This window comes from Catharus ustulatus, chromosome 9, assembly GCF_009819885.2.
Source record: "Catharus ustulatus isolate bCatUst1 chromosome 9, bCatUst1.pri.v2, whole genome shotgun sequence".
In the NCBI taxonomy this organism is placed as follows: Eukaryota; Metazoa; Chordata; class Aves; order Passeriformes; family Turdidae; genus Catharus; species Catharus ustulatus.
This window is the reverse complement of record NC_046229.1, coordinates 29,569,830-29,584,833: the sequence shown is the minus strand read 5'-3', so window position 1 is coordinate 29,584,833 and position 15,004 is coordinate 29,569,830. Positions and strand designations below refer to the sequence as shown.

The following is a 15,004-nucleotide window of genomic DNA, read 5'->3' as shown; positions in this document are numbered from 1 at the left end:
CAGAGTGGGTAAAGGATGGGGGTGCTGTCCATCACACACCTGGGCTGGTCATGCCAGCTCCCCCTCATCTCCTAGGTTTGTTTTCCACGCCACAACCTGCTGAAATCTGAAGCACAGCCACATCTCTGCCCCGCCCAGGAAGTCCTGGGGCAATATCAGCATCATTAAACACTTAGAGACCTCAATGCGCCTCTTGCAGAGGGCAGGTGCAATCCAGGAGGTGTGGCAGGGTGGTGGGGGAAACCTGTAGATCATGTCTGGAACAGCTCTTGTGCCACCTCAGCCACCCACAGCAAGCACAGGGACAGTCACCCCTAAACCGAGCAGCACTGGGCAGCCTCCCTTGAGGGACATGCCTGGCTCTGCAACTCCTGGCCACGGCTTGTTCAGCACCCCTGCCACCACCACACCAGGGGACATGGCTGCCAGGACAGTAGCCATCATTGGTGCTGGTGCCTCTGGCCTGTGTGCCCTGAAATGCTGCCTGGATGAGGGGCTGGAGCCCACCTGCTTTGAGAGGAGCAAGGACATCGGGGGGCTCTGGCGCTTTGAGGTAAGCCCGCTGGAGCCAGGCTGTTCCATGGCAGCAGCACAGATGGGCTTGGGATCGGTCCTTGGCAGATACTGATGCATGCATACCAAAGCTCCCCTGCCTGGCATGCGTGCAGAAGGCAGGTTTCCAAGGAAAACCACAGAAAAGTAAAACTGATTCAGCAGCATGGTGCCAGCTGGTGTGCCAGGCGCACAGGACACTCCTGCTCACCAGCAGCAGGATGAAGCCTCTCCAAGGACTTCACTCCATGGCTTGCTCCCCCAGCTTTCCATCCCTCCCCTCCCAGTCTCATCCACACCTTCCTCGTTCTTTTGCTCTTGGTCACTCACAGCCCTTTCCTGCCTATCTTGTCCTATCTGACCCCAGTGCCTGTCCCCGTCCCTGTCCTGCCCAGCCCTTTCCTGGAATCATGGTTGCTCCTCTTTCTGCTTCTGTGCCACTCGCCCACACAGAGACATCATGCGTTGCCTTCGCTGTGCCTTGACTCTCCCTGCCTTGGAACAATCCTGGAGCTCATCTCCGCCCTCACCTAATGAGGTTGCTGACTTTTATCCCATGGATCCACCAACAAGATGACTAGTGTTCCCATCATGCCCTGATACATGTGTGGGAGAGCCCTGGGGGGACACAGGTGGCACCATGACAGAGTGTGGTCTGGGGTGGATCTGTCACAGTCCGCTAGTTCTGCCTGTGATGGGTCCAGAACACGCTTGGTGGAGCAGAACCACAGCAGCAGCATCCAGTTGCTGAGGTACACACACGGTAATCAGGAGCCCTCACTCAGCAGGAAGTACTGGAGCTGGCTCCACAACCGGAGAAACCTGCTGTGGCAGCCAGGGAAACGGCACCTTTGTTGCTTTGGGGATGCACTACCTCACAGGGGTAAGGAGTGGAAGTGGGGAAACTGAGGCATAGGGCCACTGTGACCCGCTGTCCACACTGCCTGGCTCCCAGTTCAGAGCTACATCCCTGTTTTTGGTGTAGGGGACTCAACCACAGGAGAGGGCTGGGTGCAGGGATGAGTGCTACAATAACCTGTGGATTAATCCTGCACCCACAGGGAAGGTGCCAGGCAGGACAGGCAGGCAGGCTTCCCCACCATTCCCTGGGCAGTGCTGAGCTGTGCCCCGCTCCCACAGGAGCGCCCCGAGGATGGCCGTGCCAGCATCTACCGCTCCGTCATCATCAACACCTCCAAGGAGATGATGTGCTTCAGCGACTTCCCCATCCCCGACGACTTCCCCAACTACATGCACAACTCCAAGATCATGGAGTACTTCCGCATGTACGCTCAGCACTTCGACCTGCTGCGCCACATCCGCTTCAGGGTGAGAGCTGGGGCCCGAGGGGGAGGTGGCAGCAGGAACGGGGGGCACAGGGTGCCTGACAGCGCTCCCCCTGTGCCCAGACCAGCGTGTGCCGCGTGTCCAAGCGCCCCGACTTCGCCAGCAGCGGGCAGTGGGAGGTGGTGACAGAGAGCGAGGGCAAGCAGGAGGCGGCCGTCTTCGACGCCGTGCTGGTGTGCAGTGGGCATCACACGGACGCACATCTCCCGCTCAGCTCCTTCCCAGGTACTGCCTGCAGGCTGCTCGCCTGCTCCCTGACATCCCTAAATGCCTTTGTCAGGTGAGATTCCATGAGTGTCCAAAGCATCCTGCTGGCAGATGTCACTGCTGCCGGCGTGCCTCTTCCAAGCACCTGCTGGGCTCTCCAGCTCCTCACCAAGGCTGGAGGGCTCAGCACTGGTGGTGGTCTTGCCTCTGGGTGCCAGGAGAAAATGCCTGAAGAACTTTCAGCTGTGGAGACCCTCTTTGGCTGGGGAACAGGCTGGAGCATGCTGTCACCAGGGTCTGGTGAGATGGCACAGATCCTGGTTGCTCCTCTACTGGCAATGCATGGCACCAGACAGGACCTGCAGCAGAATTTTGGGATTGAAGCATGGAATTCTCCAGTCCAAGCCCTGCTCAAAGCCAGGCTAGTCTCAAAGCCAGAGCAGGATGCACAGGGCTACACTGAGAATCTTCCACACTGGTGATGTCGCCACCTGTCTGGGCACCATCCTAGGGGCTGCATAACTCCTGTTGGTCACACTGGTCCTAGTTTGTTCCCAAAACACACCACCACTGTGAACAGGGGGCAGCCACCCTCCTGCTCCACATACCAGCCCAGCATGGCTTCCTTCTCTCTTCCAGGGTTGGAAAAATTTGAGGGCTGGTACCTGCACAGCCGGGACTACAAGAGCCCTCAACCCTTTTTGGGAAAACAGGTGGTCGTGGTTGGCATTGGGAACTCGGGCATTGATATCGCAGTGGAGCTGAGCCACGCAGCCAAGCAGGTGTGCTTAGGATGGGACCCCAGTGGGCACTGATCATCCCCCACCATCCCCTGTGGACTCCCCTCCCTCCAGCACCCGGCCACAAAGCACCCCATCCCCTCTCTGTGGGGGTGGCCATTGTGGTCCCAGCAGCTGTGCTGGCTTCCCTGTCCCTGGAGCACAGCAGAGGCCCTTCCCAGGCTGAGGACACTTCTGTGCCACCACCTCTCTTCACCTTCCTTCCAGGTTTTCCTCAGCACCAGGCGTGGGTCCTGGGTGCTGCACCGGGTGGCCAACAGCGGCTACCCCTTTGATTTCAGCTACATCAGTCGCTTCACGCAGCTCCTCCAGAACCTGCTGCCTCCAAACATCATCAGTTTCTTCCTGGAGCGGAAGCTGAACGCCCGCTTTGACCACACGCTCTACGGCCTAAAGCCCAAGCACCGGTGAGCGCCCCAGCAGCACCCCAGGTGCCTGCTGCAGCAATGCTCATCTCCCTGCCAGGACCTGAGTGAGGTCTGTCTGTGCCTTCCAGGATCCTTGACCAGCACCCCACCATCAACGATGACCTGCCCAACCGCATCATTTCGGGCAGGGTGCGGGTGAAGCCGAACATCCGGGAGTTCACGGAGACATCTGCCATCTTTGAAGATGGCACCAGGGAAGACATCGATGCCGTGGTTTTTGCCACAGGATACAGCTTCTCCTTCCCATTCCTTGAGGGCTGTGTGAAGGTGGTGGAGAACCAGATTTCCCTCTACAAATTCGTGTTCCCCCCTGACCTGGAGAAGCCAACACTGGCTTTCATCGGCCTCATCCAGCCCCTGGGTGCCATCATGCCCATCTCAGAGCTCCAGTGTCGCTGGGCCACCCGTGTCTTCAAAGGTAAGTCAGGGAAGTTTGGGGGATGCAGCTGGGCTCCCCCAGCCACACCAAGACTGAGTTGTTGCTGGCAGCATCCCCTCATATGCCACCTCTCTGCACTCACCTTTTTATCCTCCTTTTGCATTTTTCTACAACTCTTGTACTGTTCTTATCTTGTGGGGGTCACTAACTGGTGCTGTTGCCTGAAACCACATTCTTCCTTTCCTTTCCTGGTGTTACTTTCTCTGCCCATGCCTCCCACTTTGCTCCTGATGTGGCAGCACATCCCAAAAGCCCCACGTGCAAACAGGCTGGGCAGTGGAGCCATCCAGACCATGGCAGGAGCACAGCCCACCCTGCATCTCCATCCTCCTTTTGCCCAGGGCTGCAGGGCCTGCCGCCGCCCGCCGACATGCTGGCTGAAATCGCACAAACCAAGCAGAGAATGGCTGAGCGGTAAGGCCCGTGCACAGCACTGCCCTGCCACCCTCACCCCCGGCACCCCGTGTCGATGTCAACCTCTCCTGCCCGCAGGTACGTGAAGAGCCAGCGGCACACCATCCAGGTGGATTACATCCCTTACATGGACGAGCTCGCCTGCCAGCTGGGGGTCAAGCCCAGCCTGCTCACGCTGTTCCTTACAGACCCCAAGCTGGCGCTGGAGGTGGCTTTTGGTCCCTGCACACCGTACCAGTACCGGCTGCGGGGCCCGGGCGCGTGGGCCGGTGCCAGGGCTGCCATCCTCACACAGCGGCAGCGTGTGCTCAAGGCCCTGCAGCCGCGGAACTGCGGCCGCCAAGCCCGCTCCAGCACCGCGCCCCACGCCCTCACGGTGCTCTTCAGCATCGCCATGATTGCGGCCACCCTCCTCTACGTCTCGCTCTCTCCTTAGCCTAAAGGGAAGGAGACAGGCGGGTCCTGCCCGCTATCTGCTCCATTTCCCTCGGGCCTGTGTGTGCGGTGTCTCGCTACCTGTGCCGGAGCACGGAGGGAGTCGTTCCTTGAAGGCGCAGCCTGCACTGTTGCGCTTTCCCGCTGTGCTACCACCAAGTCCGGTCACGGGCTGCTCTGGGAACAGCTCCCGAAATCAGCAGCCCCTCAAGCTTTATCTACGCGTTAGGTCACAGAGGTGGTGGGGAACCTGAGATCGTGCCCAAGCGGGACGCCGCGGGAGAGAGCAATAAAGTTTGTCCCCGTGCCTAGGAGACTGAAAACCACAGTGCCCGGCTGTGCCAGTCTGCCAGGCCCATCCTGGGCCCGGCCCCAGCCCTGCCCGCAGCCAACATGGCGGGTGCCCGGCGGCGGGGCCGCGGGCCGGGGGCGGGGCGCGGCCGCGGAGCGCGGCGGGGGCGGCTCAGAGCGCCCCGCAGCGGCCGGCGGGGGGTGGCGCCATCTTGGACGGAGGCGGAGAGCGGGGCGGCGGCGGCGGCGGCGGCGGCAGGTGGGGTCGGGCCGGCCCGGGCCCGGGGACGGCGGGGCGGGTGTCACGGGTGGGTGTGAGGGTGGTGGCTCCCCGGGACGCGGTGGGTGAGGCGTGGCTGCGCGTCCCCGCGGTGTAGCGGTGTCCCGGAGCCCGCAGCGGTGCACACCCCGTGTTGGCAGCCCCTCGGGAGGGCCTGGCTCTTGCCGGTGCGTCCCGCTCCTCCCTCGCTCCACGGCGGACCCGCGGGTGCCCGTGGGCCGAGCCCGCCGTGACAGCCCCGCCGAGCAGAGCCCCAGCCCAGCCCTGCCTGCTCGGAGGGAGGTTTTCCGCCCCCGCTTTCCCAGCTCATCCCTTCACCTCACGGCAGACTCGGGGCTCAGCTCTGGCTCCCGTCTCCGTAAGAGGGAGAGCCCGGGCGGATCGGGTCCCCCCAGCCCCGGGCGGTGTCAGCCCGGCGAGATGCTGGAGCCCATCCCTCCCTCAAAACCGGCTGGGAGTGCCTGCCAGTGCTCCCAATGCTGCTGGACAGACCCCATCCCTCCCTCAAAACCGGCTGGGAGTGCCTGCCAGTGCTCTGGGGACAGACCCCCATCCCTCCTGCACAAACCCCCTCGGGCTACCAGCCAGCGCTTCCCGGCAGGTCAGTGGCCGGCTGGGAGAGGCAGCGAGCCTGGCACATCCCGGGGAGGGGAATGGGTATAATTCACTTGTCGTTTTCCAAGTGGGAAGGTGGGGCTGGCTGGAGCCGAAGGGCCCGGTGATGGGGCAGGCAGACACCTACCTTGCTGTGGGCTGCGGCTGGCAGGGGCTTGCTGCCAGACTGGGAGTAGATGTGCTGAGATGCCGTGGAGGTTTGCTGGGGCTCTGGTGTGGGCAGCGTTTCCATCCTTGGCTTAGGTGTACATGTGCCACACCATCTCCCAGTGCTACGAGGGCTGGTCTGGATGCAGGAGGGTTTGAGCTGTAAAAGTTAATTCAGCAAAGCCAGGTACTGCAGGCTGCACAGAGACCTGTCCTGGCACAGGCTGGGTGCCTGTGTGTGATGCAGGGCATTCAGATGGCACATGCCAGACAGGAGCCACTGCTTGGGATAAACCTCAGGGAGTTTTTGGAGAGAGTGATCTGTAAGGGACAGGGGTACTGGAATCCTTGTAGAGAAGAGAAACACCTTCACACTTGTTAACACTGGCACGTATCTCTCAGGTCTGTCCAGCTACAAGGAAGCTCAGCCTTTCCCACCTTCCTCCCTGTAGATGAGAAGTAAGGGAGCCTTAGTGCAGATACTGGAGAGGAAACTCCTCAGCAGCAGGTCTGGTGGTACAGGGACAGTTTTTGTGAGGAGTTGTCTGAGCTCCTCAGGGCAAATTGGGAAGATGTCAGAGCAAGCTCTCTGACCTTGATCTGCACTGAAAGGCATGGGGGTATGGATTAGCTGCCCACTTGAGCTGCCTTTTAGCCCCCAGGGTTTAAGAAATACCGTAGTAATTGCTCCATAATGTTCTAAAGCCTGGCTTTGGCTGGCAGCCTGGCTTGGCATCCTTAGTATAACTTGATCTTTTAAATAGACGTCCAAATGTCACAAGTGAAGCAAGGCTGGCTGTCCCCTTGCTTGCTCTGCAGAGCCCAGAGTAAGCTAAAAGCTGTGAAATTAGCCTGGAAGTGGGCAAGAACCCCAGTCCATCTCAGTTCCAGGAAAGAGGGTAGGGCCTGAAGAGTCCTGTGTAGCTTGCAGTGGCTTTGTTGTTTATCCTGAAAGGTATGTAGTTGTTCATGGCTTGATCAGTTCTCCTGAGCTGGATGAGATTGGGGATGGTGGCCCATCTCCAGCTGCAGAGGGACACTGAGGTGGCCAGGGCTGCCCTTCCCTCACCGTGTCTCTCCAGACAGCCACGCAGGTGCTGGCTAGGTCACAACAAATGATCCTGCTCGCTGTGCTGTGCTGTGCTGCAGCTGACACGGTGACTTGCCTGGTGAATCATAAGTGAATGCTGCTGAGAGCTGAGCTTTTTGCAGACACCACAGCATTAGCCCCACTCCTTGGACAAGCTCCAGCTTGGGCGATTCCATTCGGACACTTTAAATGCTCCCTGTCGCCTTTGCAGGCACAAGGCTCTGCTCTTCTGCCTGCGAGCTCTTGGAGACTTGCTGGGGACTGTAAAACAGCTGCTACTTTCACTCCCTGGCTGTTTTCTTGCTGGATGTCGGGGATTGTCTGTGGAGCCTGACTGCAGGACTGTGAAAGAGGCTCTGTTAACGCCAGGCAGTTGATTTGCCAATAAAGGTTGGCTTTATTTTTCCCATCAGCTCTACTCTGTTGGCTGCCTGGGGCTGATGCGGGACACAGGTGAAGTTGTATTGGTTTTGGAATCTTCACAATTATCAGCTTAACTAGAGTGATTGTTCTTAAGGACAGGGCTATAATTAGGTCAAGCTGTCTTTGTTGAATTCCCATTCAGCTCCCAAACTTGGTAGTGGAAAAGAACTTGGGGCCTTTTTGAGGATTGCTGTTCCTCTCCACTGGCAAAGAATATTTGGGAGAGAGCTCTTGTGCTCTTCTCCATGCTGCCAGAGCCCGTGGGCAAAGGCAGAGCATTGCTGTGTCTCCCTGGCAGGGGCTGCTGAGCTGCCATGGGGAACACTACGAGCGAGCGGGTGTCGGGGGAGCGCCATGGGTCCAAGTCCCACCGCTCGGACGGCTCCGGTGCCTCCCACCCCGCCAAGGAGCACCCACACAAGATCATGGTGGGCAGCACCGACGACCCCAGCGTTTTCAGCTCCCATGACTCCAAGGTAAGGGCTGGCTGCTCCCTTCCCTGCCTGCCCTCTGCACGCTACCTGTGTGGGGCTGTGTTCCCAGCCGTGCCAGGGGTCTCTGGGGAACTGGGAGGCTGGAGGAGCTCTGTGGTGATCCTGTGTGCCATGTGCAGGTGGGCTGGTAGAGAACCTCTAAGTGTTCTTACAGCTGTGTGAATGTGTTCACAGTTGTCTCTGTGTCTCAGTCACATCTCTCTGGTTTTCTTTGCCCAGATTCCTGGGGACAAGGAGTTTGTGTCGTGGCAGCCGGATCTGGAGGAGTCAGTGAAGCCATCCCAACAGGCTCGTCCGACTGTCATACGTTGGGCTGATGGAGGCAAGGAGGTCTTCATCTCCGGATCCTTCAACAACTGGAGCACCAAGATCCCACTCATCAAGAGGTAGCCAGTCCCTCAAGTCACTTATTCTTTGTTCATGTCTGCTCCAGTGCTGCTCCACTGCTCTGTTCCTTTGCTCTCTTGGCTTTTCTCTGAGACAAATACAAAGTCAGTTCCTTCCCTGAGTGGTGCTGCAGGGACAGTGGAAGGTTGTGTAACAGGGACAGGACAGGATGGGCCACTTTGCTTGCCCAGCTGGATGTCACACAGCAGCCAGTGCTGGCAGCAGAGCCTTGCCCAGGTATGCAGCAGTCCTCTGGAAGCTGTCAGCTCTTCCCTTGGCTGCAGCATTACCCCATGCCTAGTTGTATTGCTGCCAGTGGGTGTTAATTGTTTGTCCCTCACGTATCTTCCTCCCCTAATGATGTCCTCGCTGTTCTGTAACACATCCGTGACTTCCATGGAAGCTCATGGAGGACTCTAGCAATTAATCTGGAATGAGTTTATCTCAATTTCAGACTTGACAAACAGAGCTGTCCCACTTGCTCCTGTCCTGCTGTGCCAGCACAGGGCAGGAGTTTTTCCCACGTGTTCTTCTTAGCCTGTCTTGGCCAGGGTGTCTGTCACATCCACTTTGTCATGCCTTGGGTCACTGACAACGAGCAAGCCTAGCCCTGCATGAAGGTGTTGGGTTAGAGGGGCTGAGCAGTGCTGGTTCCTGGGGCCCCATGGAAGAGCAGCATTCAGAGCATCAACAGGGTGATGCTGTTGCACATTTTCTCTCTGCACAGCCACAATGACTTCGTTGCTATCCTGGACCTTCCAGAAGGAGAGCACCAGTACAAATTTTTTGTGGATGGCCAGTGGGTCCATGATCCATCTGAGGTAATGCTCCAGGCTTTATCCCTGCAGATCTTGTCTTCTTCATGGAACTAGACAGGATGTAACTGCAGCAGAGGAGGACCAGGGAGAGCAGAGACTGTCTCCTGAAACAAAAGGCACACCTCCATCCCTGGAGTCATTTCAGAGGCTGGTTCCTCTGGACTTAGTCACACTTTATGGGGAAGCATTGGGAAATGGCAGAAGGCCCTCAAGTCCCACTGAGAATTGGCAATGGGAAGATGGGCCATGAGGTCAGCACTCACAGGTTCTCCAAACTGACTCATGCGGGAGCAGCATGGGAAGGACAACACACCTACCCATAGGCATGTAGCAGGATGGAGGATGGAAATAGGAGCTGATTTAGGAGCCTGTGGTAAAGGAAAATCCTCCCACGGTAAATAGAGATCTACAAGTGTAGGGCAGAGCAGGACACCAGCCACCCATGCTCGGCGATAGCGTTGCAGCAAAGACAGCTTTGGCTGGAGGGGTCTAGGAAGCGTTGAATGTGCCTCAGTTGGAGGTGAACACAGGAAGATTCTCACCCCAGTTCTTTCCAGCCTGTGGTTACCAGCCAGATGGGGACGATAAACAACCTCATCCACGTCAAGAAGTCTGACTTCGAGGTGTTTGATGCGTTGAAGGTGGATTCCCTGGAAAGCTCCGAAACCTCAGGTCGGGGTGAGTTTTGTGGCATCACAGCTTTGCATGTGCTATTCTCCACCTCCTCTGCTCTGGGTACACAGACCCCCCTGGACAGAGATATGGGGATGAGTAGTGTTGGGCAGTGTGTCCTCGAGGCCTCATCCCTCTGGAGGGGCTGTGTTGGTGTAACTTGTTCTGTGCTAGCACCATCCCAGAGCAGAGCTGCTGCCTGTGCGTGGCTGAACGAGCCATTTTGGACTGGGAAATGCCAGGAACATCAGCCCTTTCTGTCTGGTCAACTGTAAGTCATCTGATCCGGGGTACAAGCTAGGTGATAGCAGGATCCAGTTTATTTTCAGTAGCTACTCTTGGTTTTCACGCCAAGGTAATTTGTACCAGTGCTAGCACATTGCAAACCTCCCTGTCTGCTTGTGTTACAGCAGCAGGTTAGGTTACCACGCAAGCACTGGTGGTGCTGGCTCAGTGTGAAATGCTGGCAGGAAGCTGAGTTGTGTGTCTGTCCCTGGTACAGCCCCATCTCACATATAGCTCAGCTCCATGTCCTTTCCCAGCCCAGGCAAGAGACGCTCTGCTGGAGAGAAGCCAGCAAGCAGCAACAGCCCAAGGAGATGGAACCCTTCTGGAGGCTGGCTGTTCCCAAGTGTTCAGATCAGATGTAGCTGGGAGATGCAGCCAGTCCAGCTTTTGGTGACTGTGAGCTCCTGAGGTCCTTCCTATGTTTGGAAGAGCTGCTCAGTGTAGAGTTCCTATTTGCCTTCCCTGGACCTCTTCATCAGGCAGCACCAAGAGTAACCTGCTCCCTGTGCCCCTGCTGCTGAGAGCACAGCTCTGGAGCAAGCCAGCTACTTCCTGCAAGGACAGAGACCTACCTGTGCTGAGAGCTGTGTGCTTGAGGGGTCTTGTGATGGGTAGCATGGGGTGCTTGTTGTGTGGTGTCAATGCATGTATCAGCTTACAGCCCTGCATGGAATTGCCATGGGCTTGCCCAGCTGCGTTTTCTGCTGTGAAAAGGCTGAGCTGTTGCTACAGAATAGATCCCTGCGTGCCTTGTGGAGGATGCTTGTGCTTGAAAGACCTTGCCGAGTCCTTCTCAGCTTCTTAGGAGCTGCTCTGTGCTCATCCATCCTGCTTCAGTCATTTCATGCCTCTGCCTTTGTCTTCTCTCTAGATTTATCCAGCTCCCCACCGGGACCTTATGGCCAAGAGATGTACGTGTACCGGCCTGAGGAGCGCTTCAAATCCCCACCCATCCTCCCGCCTCACCTCCTCCAGGTCATCCTCAACAAGGACACCAATATCTCGGTGTGTACCAGCATACTGCCCACAGAAAGAGCCACACTGGGGTCAGAAAGGCTCCCTGTCTGCAGGGAGCCTGGGCTCCCCTTGGCTGGGGTCTAGCCCTTGGCATTTCCTAGGAAAAGCATGGCTTTCCCCATTACCACACTGATTTGGCCTCCTGGTGCTTAGCTGAGCTCTGTTCCTGTTCAGAACGGCCAGAGGCAGTGGCAGCTCAAGCTGCCTGGGACAGCAGCTCCCTGTGCAGGCTGGGGCTGGGGGATCAGGGCTCTGCTGTTCCCCTGTGACACTCCTCTCCTCCTAGTGTGACCCAGCACTGCTGCCTGAGCCCAACCACGTCATGCTCAATCACCTCTACGCACTTTCCATCAAGGTAAGCGCAGGAACCGCGAGGCTGCAGGTGAGGAGCCGCTGTGGCTCCCAGGAGCCTGCAGCGCCTGCAGGGAGCAGAACCTGCTCAGCCCGGGGGGTGGAGATGGGACCTGGCTTCCTGGTGAGGTGTGGCAGGCACAGGGGCAGAGGGTGTGACTTCTGACAATTCCCTTCAGCTGCCTCCCTGTGGCGTGGAGGAGCTAAGCACATACCAGACACTGCCCTTGCTCTGCCCCATGCCCTGTTGCTTGCGTGGTAACCTGTACTGGGTCGGCTGTGGGACTGGGGACAGCAGGGCCAGGCTGGGGCAGCTCCCTGAGCCCCAGGGGTGCCCTGGCCCCACATGCTGATGCTGTGCCTCCCACAGGACGGCGTGATGGTGCTCAGTGCCACGCACCGCTACAAGAAGAAGTACGTCACCACGCTGCTGTACAAGCCCATCTGAGCCAGGGCCTCACACACTCCCCACGCAGGACACGCCGCTTGTCTGCACACACTGGGCCACAGGACTGTGTGACAACTGGCCACTGGCTCCAGCCTCCAACCTGGCAGGGACACGGGCCCTGGCAACAAGCTCAGGGCCACTGGGGCCTGTGACGCTGTCCCATCCTACTGGCGTGGTTTAGCCCTTGGTTTCCGCCCACCTGCAGCTTCCCTTGGCTTCTGTGAGTCTCTGGGACCACTTTGCTGCTCACCAGCCCCTCCTCACGCCCAACACGAAAAGGGCTTCACCCTGCCTGTCTTCTTCAGCCTGCAAGGGCCTCAAGGTGGTCCTGGCACTGCACCTGGTCCAGGCTCCAGGAACACATCCTGTTCTTCTGAAAGTTGCGCTGCTGCCCTGGTGATGAATCTCCAAAGCCACCTTGTCTGCAAGGGGCTCTGTGACACTCCAGCCTGGCACCTGCTCCCTGTCCCGCAGCCCTGGCTGTGGGGCTGCCCCCCAGCTTTGAGAAGGGCTCTGCAGCCCCAGCCCACTGTGAGGTTCAGCATTGAGCCAGCATGATGGACGGTACCGCTGGACACAGCCACTCTTACCTGCTGCTGTGAAAGCACCACAAGGACTGCATCACCCTGTCCCCAACATCAGCTGCTTCTGTGGGACAGGGCTGACTTTGTCACAGCCAGAGGGGCACCAGGCCATGCCCATGCTGGAGGGGCCTGGGAAGAGCAGAGCCGGGCAGGCACTCCAGGACCCCGGCTGCACCGCCTGCTGCCACAGCAGTGCCAGGGGACAGGGGTTCTCTATTTATTACAGTATTTATTGTTCTCGCTGCTGCTTGCCTGATGTTGGAGAGGGGGTCTAGAACAGCAGGAGGAGGGCAGGGAGCGCCCAGTACAGCACAGAGCTGCCCTTGGGTTGTTGGGGTAGGGCACAGAGCCACCTCCCTGGGGAGAGCCGGTGTCTTTGGCACTCTGTGCTGCAGGGGGTTTGGGGAGGGGGAGCATGGCTGTAGAGACAGGCATGCCAGAAACACCACAACCCAAAGGAAACCTTTATTGGGCACTCTTTAGCCACTGAACAGAATATGGCATTTCTTACATCTTCCTCCTGTGCTGGGGCCCCGACATGTACAGAGGCCCCAGAGCACATTTCCAGTACCTCTGTCTATATACATATACATACATCCACAAGCAGGGACAGTGACTCATCGGGGTTACAGAAGGGACCAGGTCCCAGGGCAAGGGGTGCTCAGCGTGGGGGGCTGTGTCATCCCACTCTGAGCACTGAGGGTGGAAGGGAGCAAGTGCTGAAGCATGGGCCAAACGAAGCCCAAACCAGCAGCTGCTGCTGCCATGCCAAGCAAAGGCTGGTGGAGGGCATGCAACCACCACAGCACCCAACCCACTAACTGTGTAGCATGGGACACCCCAGACCCCTTTCCACCCCAGCCCTCAGAGCAGCAGGGTCAGGGTCTGCTCCAGCCTTCTGGCACGACACAGCTCAGCAGCCAGTGGGCTCTTCCATGCTGGCCCTTGCTCCTTGCCCTACACAGGGCTCATGCAACAGGCAGAGCCTGCTGGGCCTTCACCTGGCAAGAGATGACACAAGGCAGTAAGTGCCCTGGGAATAGGGACATGCTGGCTAAGGACAGACAAGGAAAATGTGTCCCTGTGTCCCCCACATGCTTCACCCAGCTAGCCCTCAGCACCCCACAACAGCCACCACAGGGTGTGTGCCATCTGTGTCCATCCCCAGGGCATCGGGACCAGGACACCCACCCTCATCCCACACTGGCCAGGGCAAACTCACCTCTAGGTTCGTCCTGGCCTTGCGCAGCACACTGTGGGTCCTGGTCACTGCAGGAGAGAGACATGGGGTCAGTGAGGTCCCTGTGCTGCAGAACCACATGGGACACACGGGGACCAGGCCAACTTGGCTGTGCCACCAGAGCACGTACACTGGCTGACAATGAACTGCTCCATGCTGTCTTTGAGCTGGGCTGTGCTGCGCAGCCTCCTGGCCGTGCTCTGCAGAGCATCCTCCCTCTCAGAGAGCCGGGCCCGCAGTGCTGCAATCTCGCCCTGGAGCACCTGCTCCTGGGAAAGAGGAGTGTGATGAGTAATGAGCACCCGGCCCCAGTGCCCTGCCGGGCCCCAGCCCCTGCTCACCTTGCCCTGGTGCTGGGCGGGGCTCACGGGCAGCACAGTGCTCCAGAATGCAGTGAGGAGGGACATGCACTCCTCCAGGATGCCGTGCAGGGTGCTGGCGCTGCCCCACAGATGCCCCTGCCCTGTGCCCGTCCATCCCAGTGCCTGCGGGAGAAGGGTGCGGGAGCAGGTGCTGCTGGGGCACCCCCGTCCCGCTGTACCCGGGGACTCGCCGTGCTCAGCCCAGCGCGGCAGGGCAGTGCCAGCTGCAGTCCCCAGGCCAGAGGCTCCCTGCCTCCAGCTGCCCCTGCAGGCCTCGAGGCTGCTTCTGAGCTCGGGCACCACGTAATGCACAGTGTGCTGAGGGTCTGGCCCCCAGCTGCTGCCTGCCCCGTCCTGCCCACGCTTTACCTCCTTTCCTGGGAGCGAGCAGTTGGGCAGCCCGAGTGCAGGGCGTGTGAGACACATCAGCTCGCGGGCCAGGGCCTTTCCCTGCACGACGTGCTCCTCCAGGGCTCGGTACGTGTCCAGGCGCCCGACAACGTGAGTCCCCGTCAGTGCCTCGCTCTTCCTCGCCAGCACGTCTGCCCCACGTGGCTCTGTGGAGCGAGCTGGGTTAGGTGAGGACACTGCCCACTCCCTTCGTGTCCCACCCTGTCCCATCCCGGGCCTTTGACTCTGCCCTGAGCTCTCCAGTCCTGCTCAACAGAGACCAGCAGCCCCTACCCATGTGGGCAGGCTCTGGTACCTACCATCCATCCGTCGGACCACTGATGTGCCAGAGGGCGCTGGGGAGAGGAGAGCAGCTGCTGAGTTTGTGCCAACATCACGCACTGGAGGAGATGGGAAGCAGCCTGGAACAAGAAACATCTGAGCCCCTGTAGACAGATGTGGCTCCATGCCTAGGGCTGCTGGGG

At 58.9% G+C, this 15,004-nt stretch overlaps 3 protein-coding genes across 13 annotated transcripts in view; 2 read left to right on the top strand and 1 right to left on the bottom strand.

The window, feature by feature from the left end:
• Window positions 1-418: 418 nt before the first annotated feature.
• On the top strand, window positions 419-4,623 carry LOC117000033 (flavin-containing monooxygenase 5-like). Of its 2 annotated transcripts, XM_033067333.1 has the most exons (7): window positions 1,693-1,881; window positions 1,962-2,124; window positions 2,746-2,888; window positions 3,114-3,313; window positions 3,403-3,752; window positions 4,115-4,187; window positions 4,266-4,623. In XM_033067333.1, the coding sequence occupies exons 1-7, from the start codon at window positions 1,756-1,758 to the stop codon at window positions 4,621-4,623; spliced, it is 1,413 nt and encodes a 470-aa protein (XP_032923224.1). In that variant the 5' UTR covers window positions 1,693-1,755. The 2 variants fall into 2 exon arrangements, with proteins under 2 accessions (XP_032923225.1, XP_032923224.1); XM_033067334.1 differs by lacking the exons at window positions 3,403-3,752; window positions 4,115-4,187; window positions 4,266-4,623 and adding an exon at window positions 419-553 and having other exon boundaries at window positions 3,114-3,317.
• A 484-nt stretch (window positions 4,624-5,107) lies between these two features.
• On the top strand, window positions 5,108-12,767 carry PRKAB2 (protein kinase AMP-activated non-catalytic subunit beta 2). Of its 2 annotated transcripts, none has more exons than XM_033067336.2 (8): window positions 5,108-5,172; window positions 7,767-7,944; window positions 8,182-8,348; window positions 9,077-9,170; window positions 9,725-9,839; window positions 10,999-11,132; window positions 11,431-11,499; window positions 11,866-12,767. In XM_033067336.2, the coding sequence occupies exons 2-8, from the start codon at window positions 7,783-7,785 to the stop codon at window positions 11,941-11,943; spliced, it is 819 nt and encodes a 272-aa protein (XP_032923227.1). In that variant the 5' UTR covers window positions 5,108-5,172; window positions 7,767-7,782; the 3' UTR covers window positions 11,944-12,767. The 2 variants fall into 2 exon arrangements, with proteins under 2 accessions (XP_032923227.1, XP_032923226.1); XM_033067335.2 differs by having other exon boundaries at window positions 9,725-9,845.
• Window positions 12,768-12,976: 209 nt separating this feature from the next.
• Window positions 12,977-15,004, bottom strand: part of LOC117000031 (myomegalin-like) — a 35,292-nt gene continuing 33,264 nt past the window's right edge. For 6 of the 9 annotated variants that reach the window (XM_033067325.2, XM_033067323.2, XM_033067324.2 and 3 more), the window contains 5 exons: window positions 14,840-14,941; window positions 14,109-14,686; window positions 13,898-14,036; window positions 13,750-13,796; window positions 12,977-13,528 (listed from right to left, as the gene is read on the bottom strand). In XM_033067325.2, coding sequence (XP_032923216.1) covers window positions 13,496-13,528; window positions 13,750-13,796; window positions 13,898-14,036; window positions 14,109-14,686; window positions 14,840-14,941 — 899 coding nt within the window. In that variant the 3' untranslated portion in view covers window positions 12,977-13,495. The remainder of the gene's footprint in view (window positions 13,529-13,749; window positions 13,797-13,897; window positions 14,037-14,108; window positions 14,687-14,839; window positions 14,942-15,004) is intronic. The other 3 variants (XM_033067327.2, XM_033067322.2, XM_033067320.2) reach the window with 2 other exon arrangements.

Bases quoted from the DNA above. Each gene is read 5' to 3' on its own strand.
- LOC117000033 (XM_033067333.1), top strand. From the start codon at position 1,756: ATGATGTGCTTCAGCGACTTCCCCATCCCCGACGACTTCCCCAACTAC. The intron at 2,889-3,113 runs GTGTGCTTAGGA...CCTTCCTTCCAG, and splicing joins TGAGCCACGCAGCCAAGCAG to GTTTTCCTCAGCACCAGGCG. The intron at 3,753-4,114 runs GTAAGTCAGGGA...CCTTTTGCCCAG, and splicing joins GGCCACCCGTGTCTTCAAAG to GGCTGCAGGGCCTGCCGCCG.
- PRKAB2 (XM_033067335.2), top strand. From the start codon at position 7,783: ATGGGGAACACTACGAGCGAGCGGGTGTCGGGGGAGCGCCATGGGTCC. The intron at 9,171-9,724 runs GTAATGCTCCAG...AGTTCTTTCCAG, and splicing joins GGGTCCATGATCCATCTGAG to CCTGTGGTTACCAGCCAGAT. The intron at 11,500-11,865 runs GTAAGCGCAGGA...TGCCTCCCACAG, and splicing joins TCTACGCACTTTCCATCAAG to GACGGCGTGATGGTGCTCAG.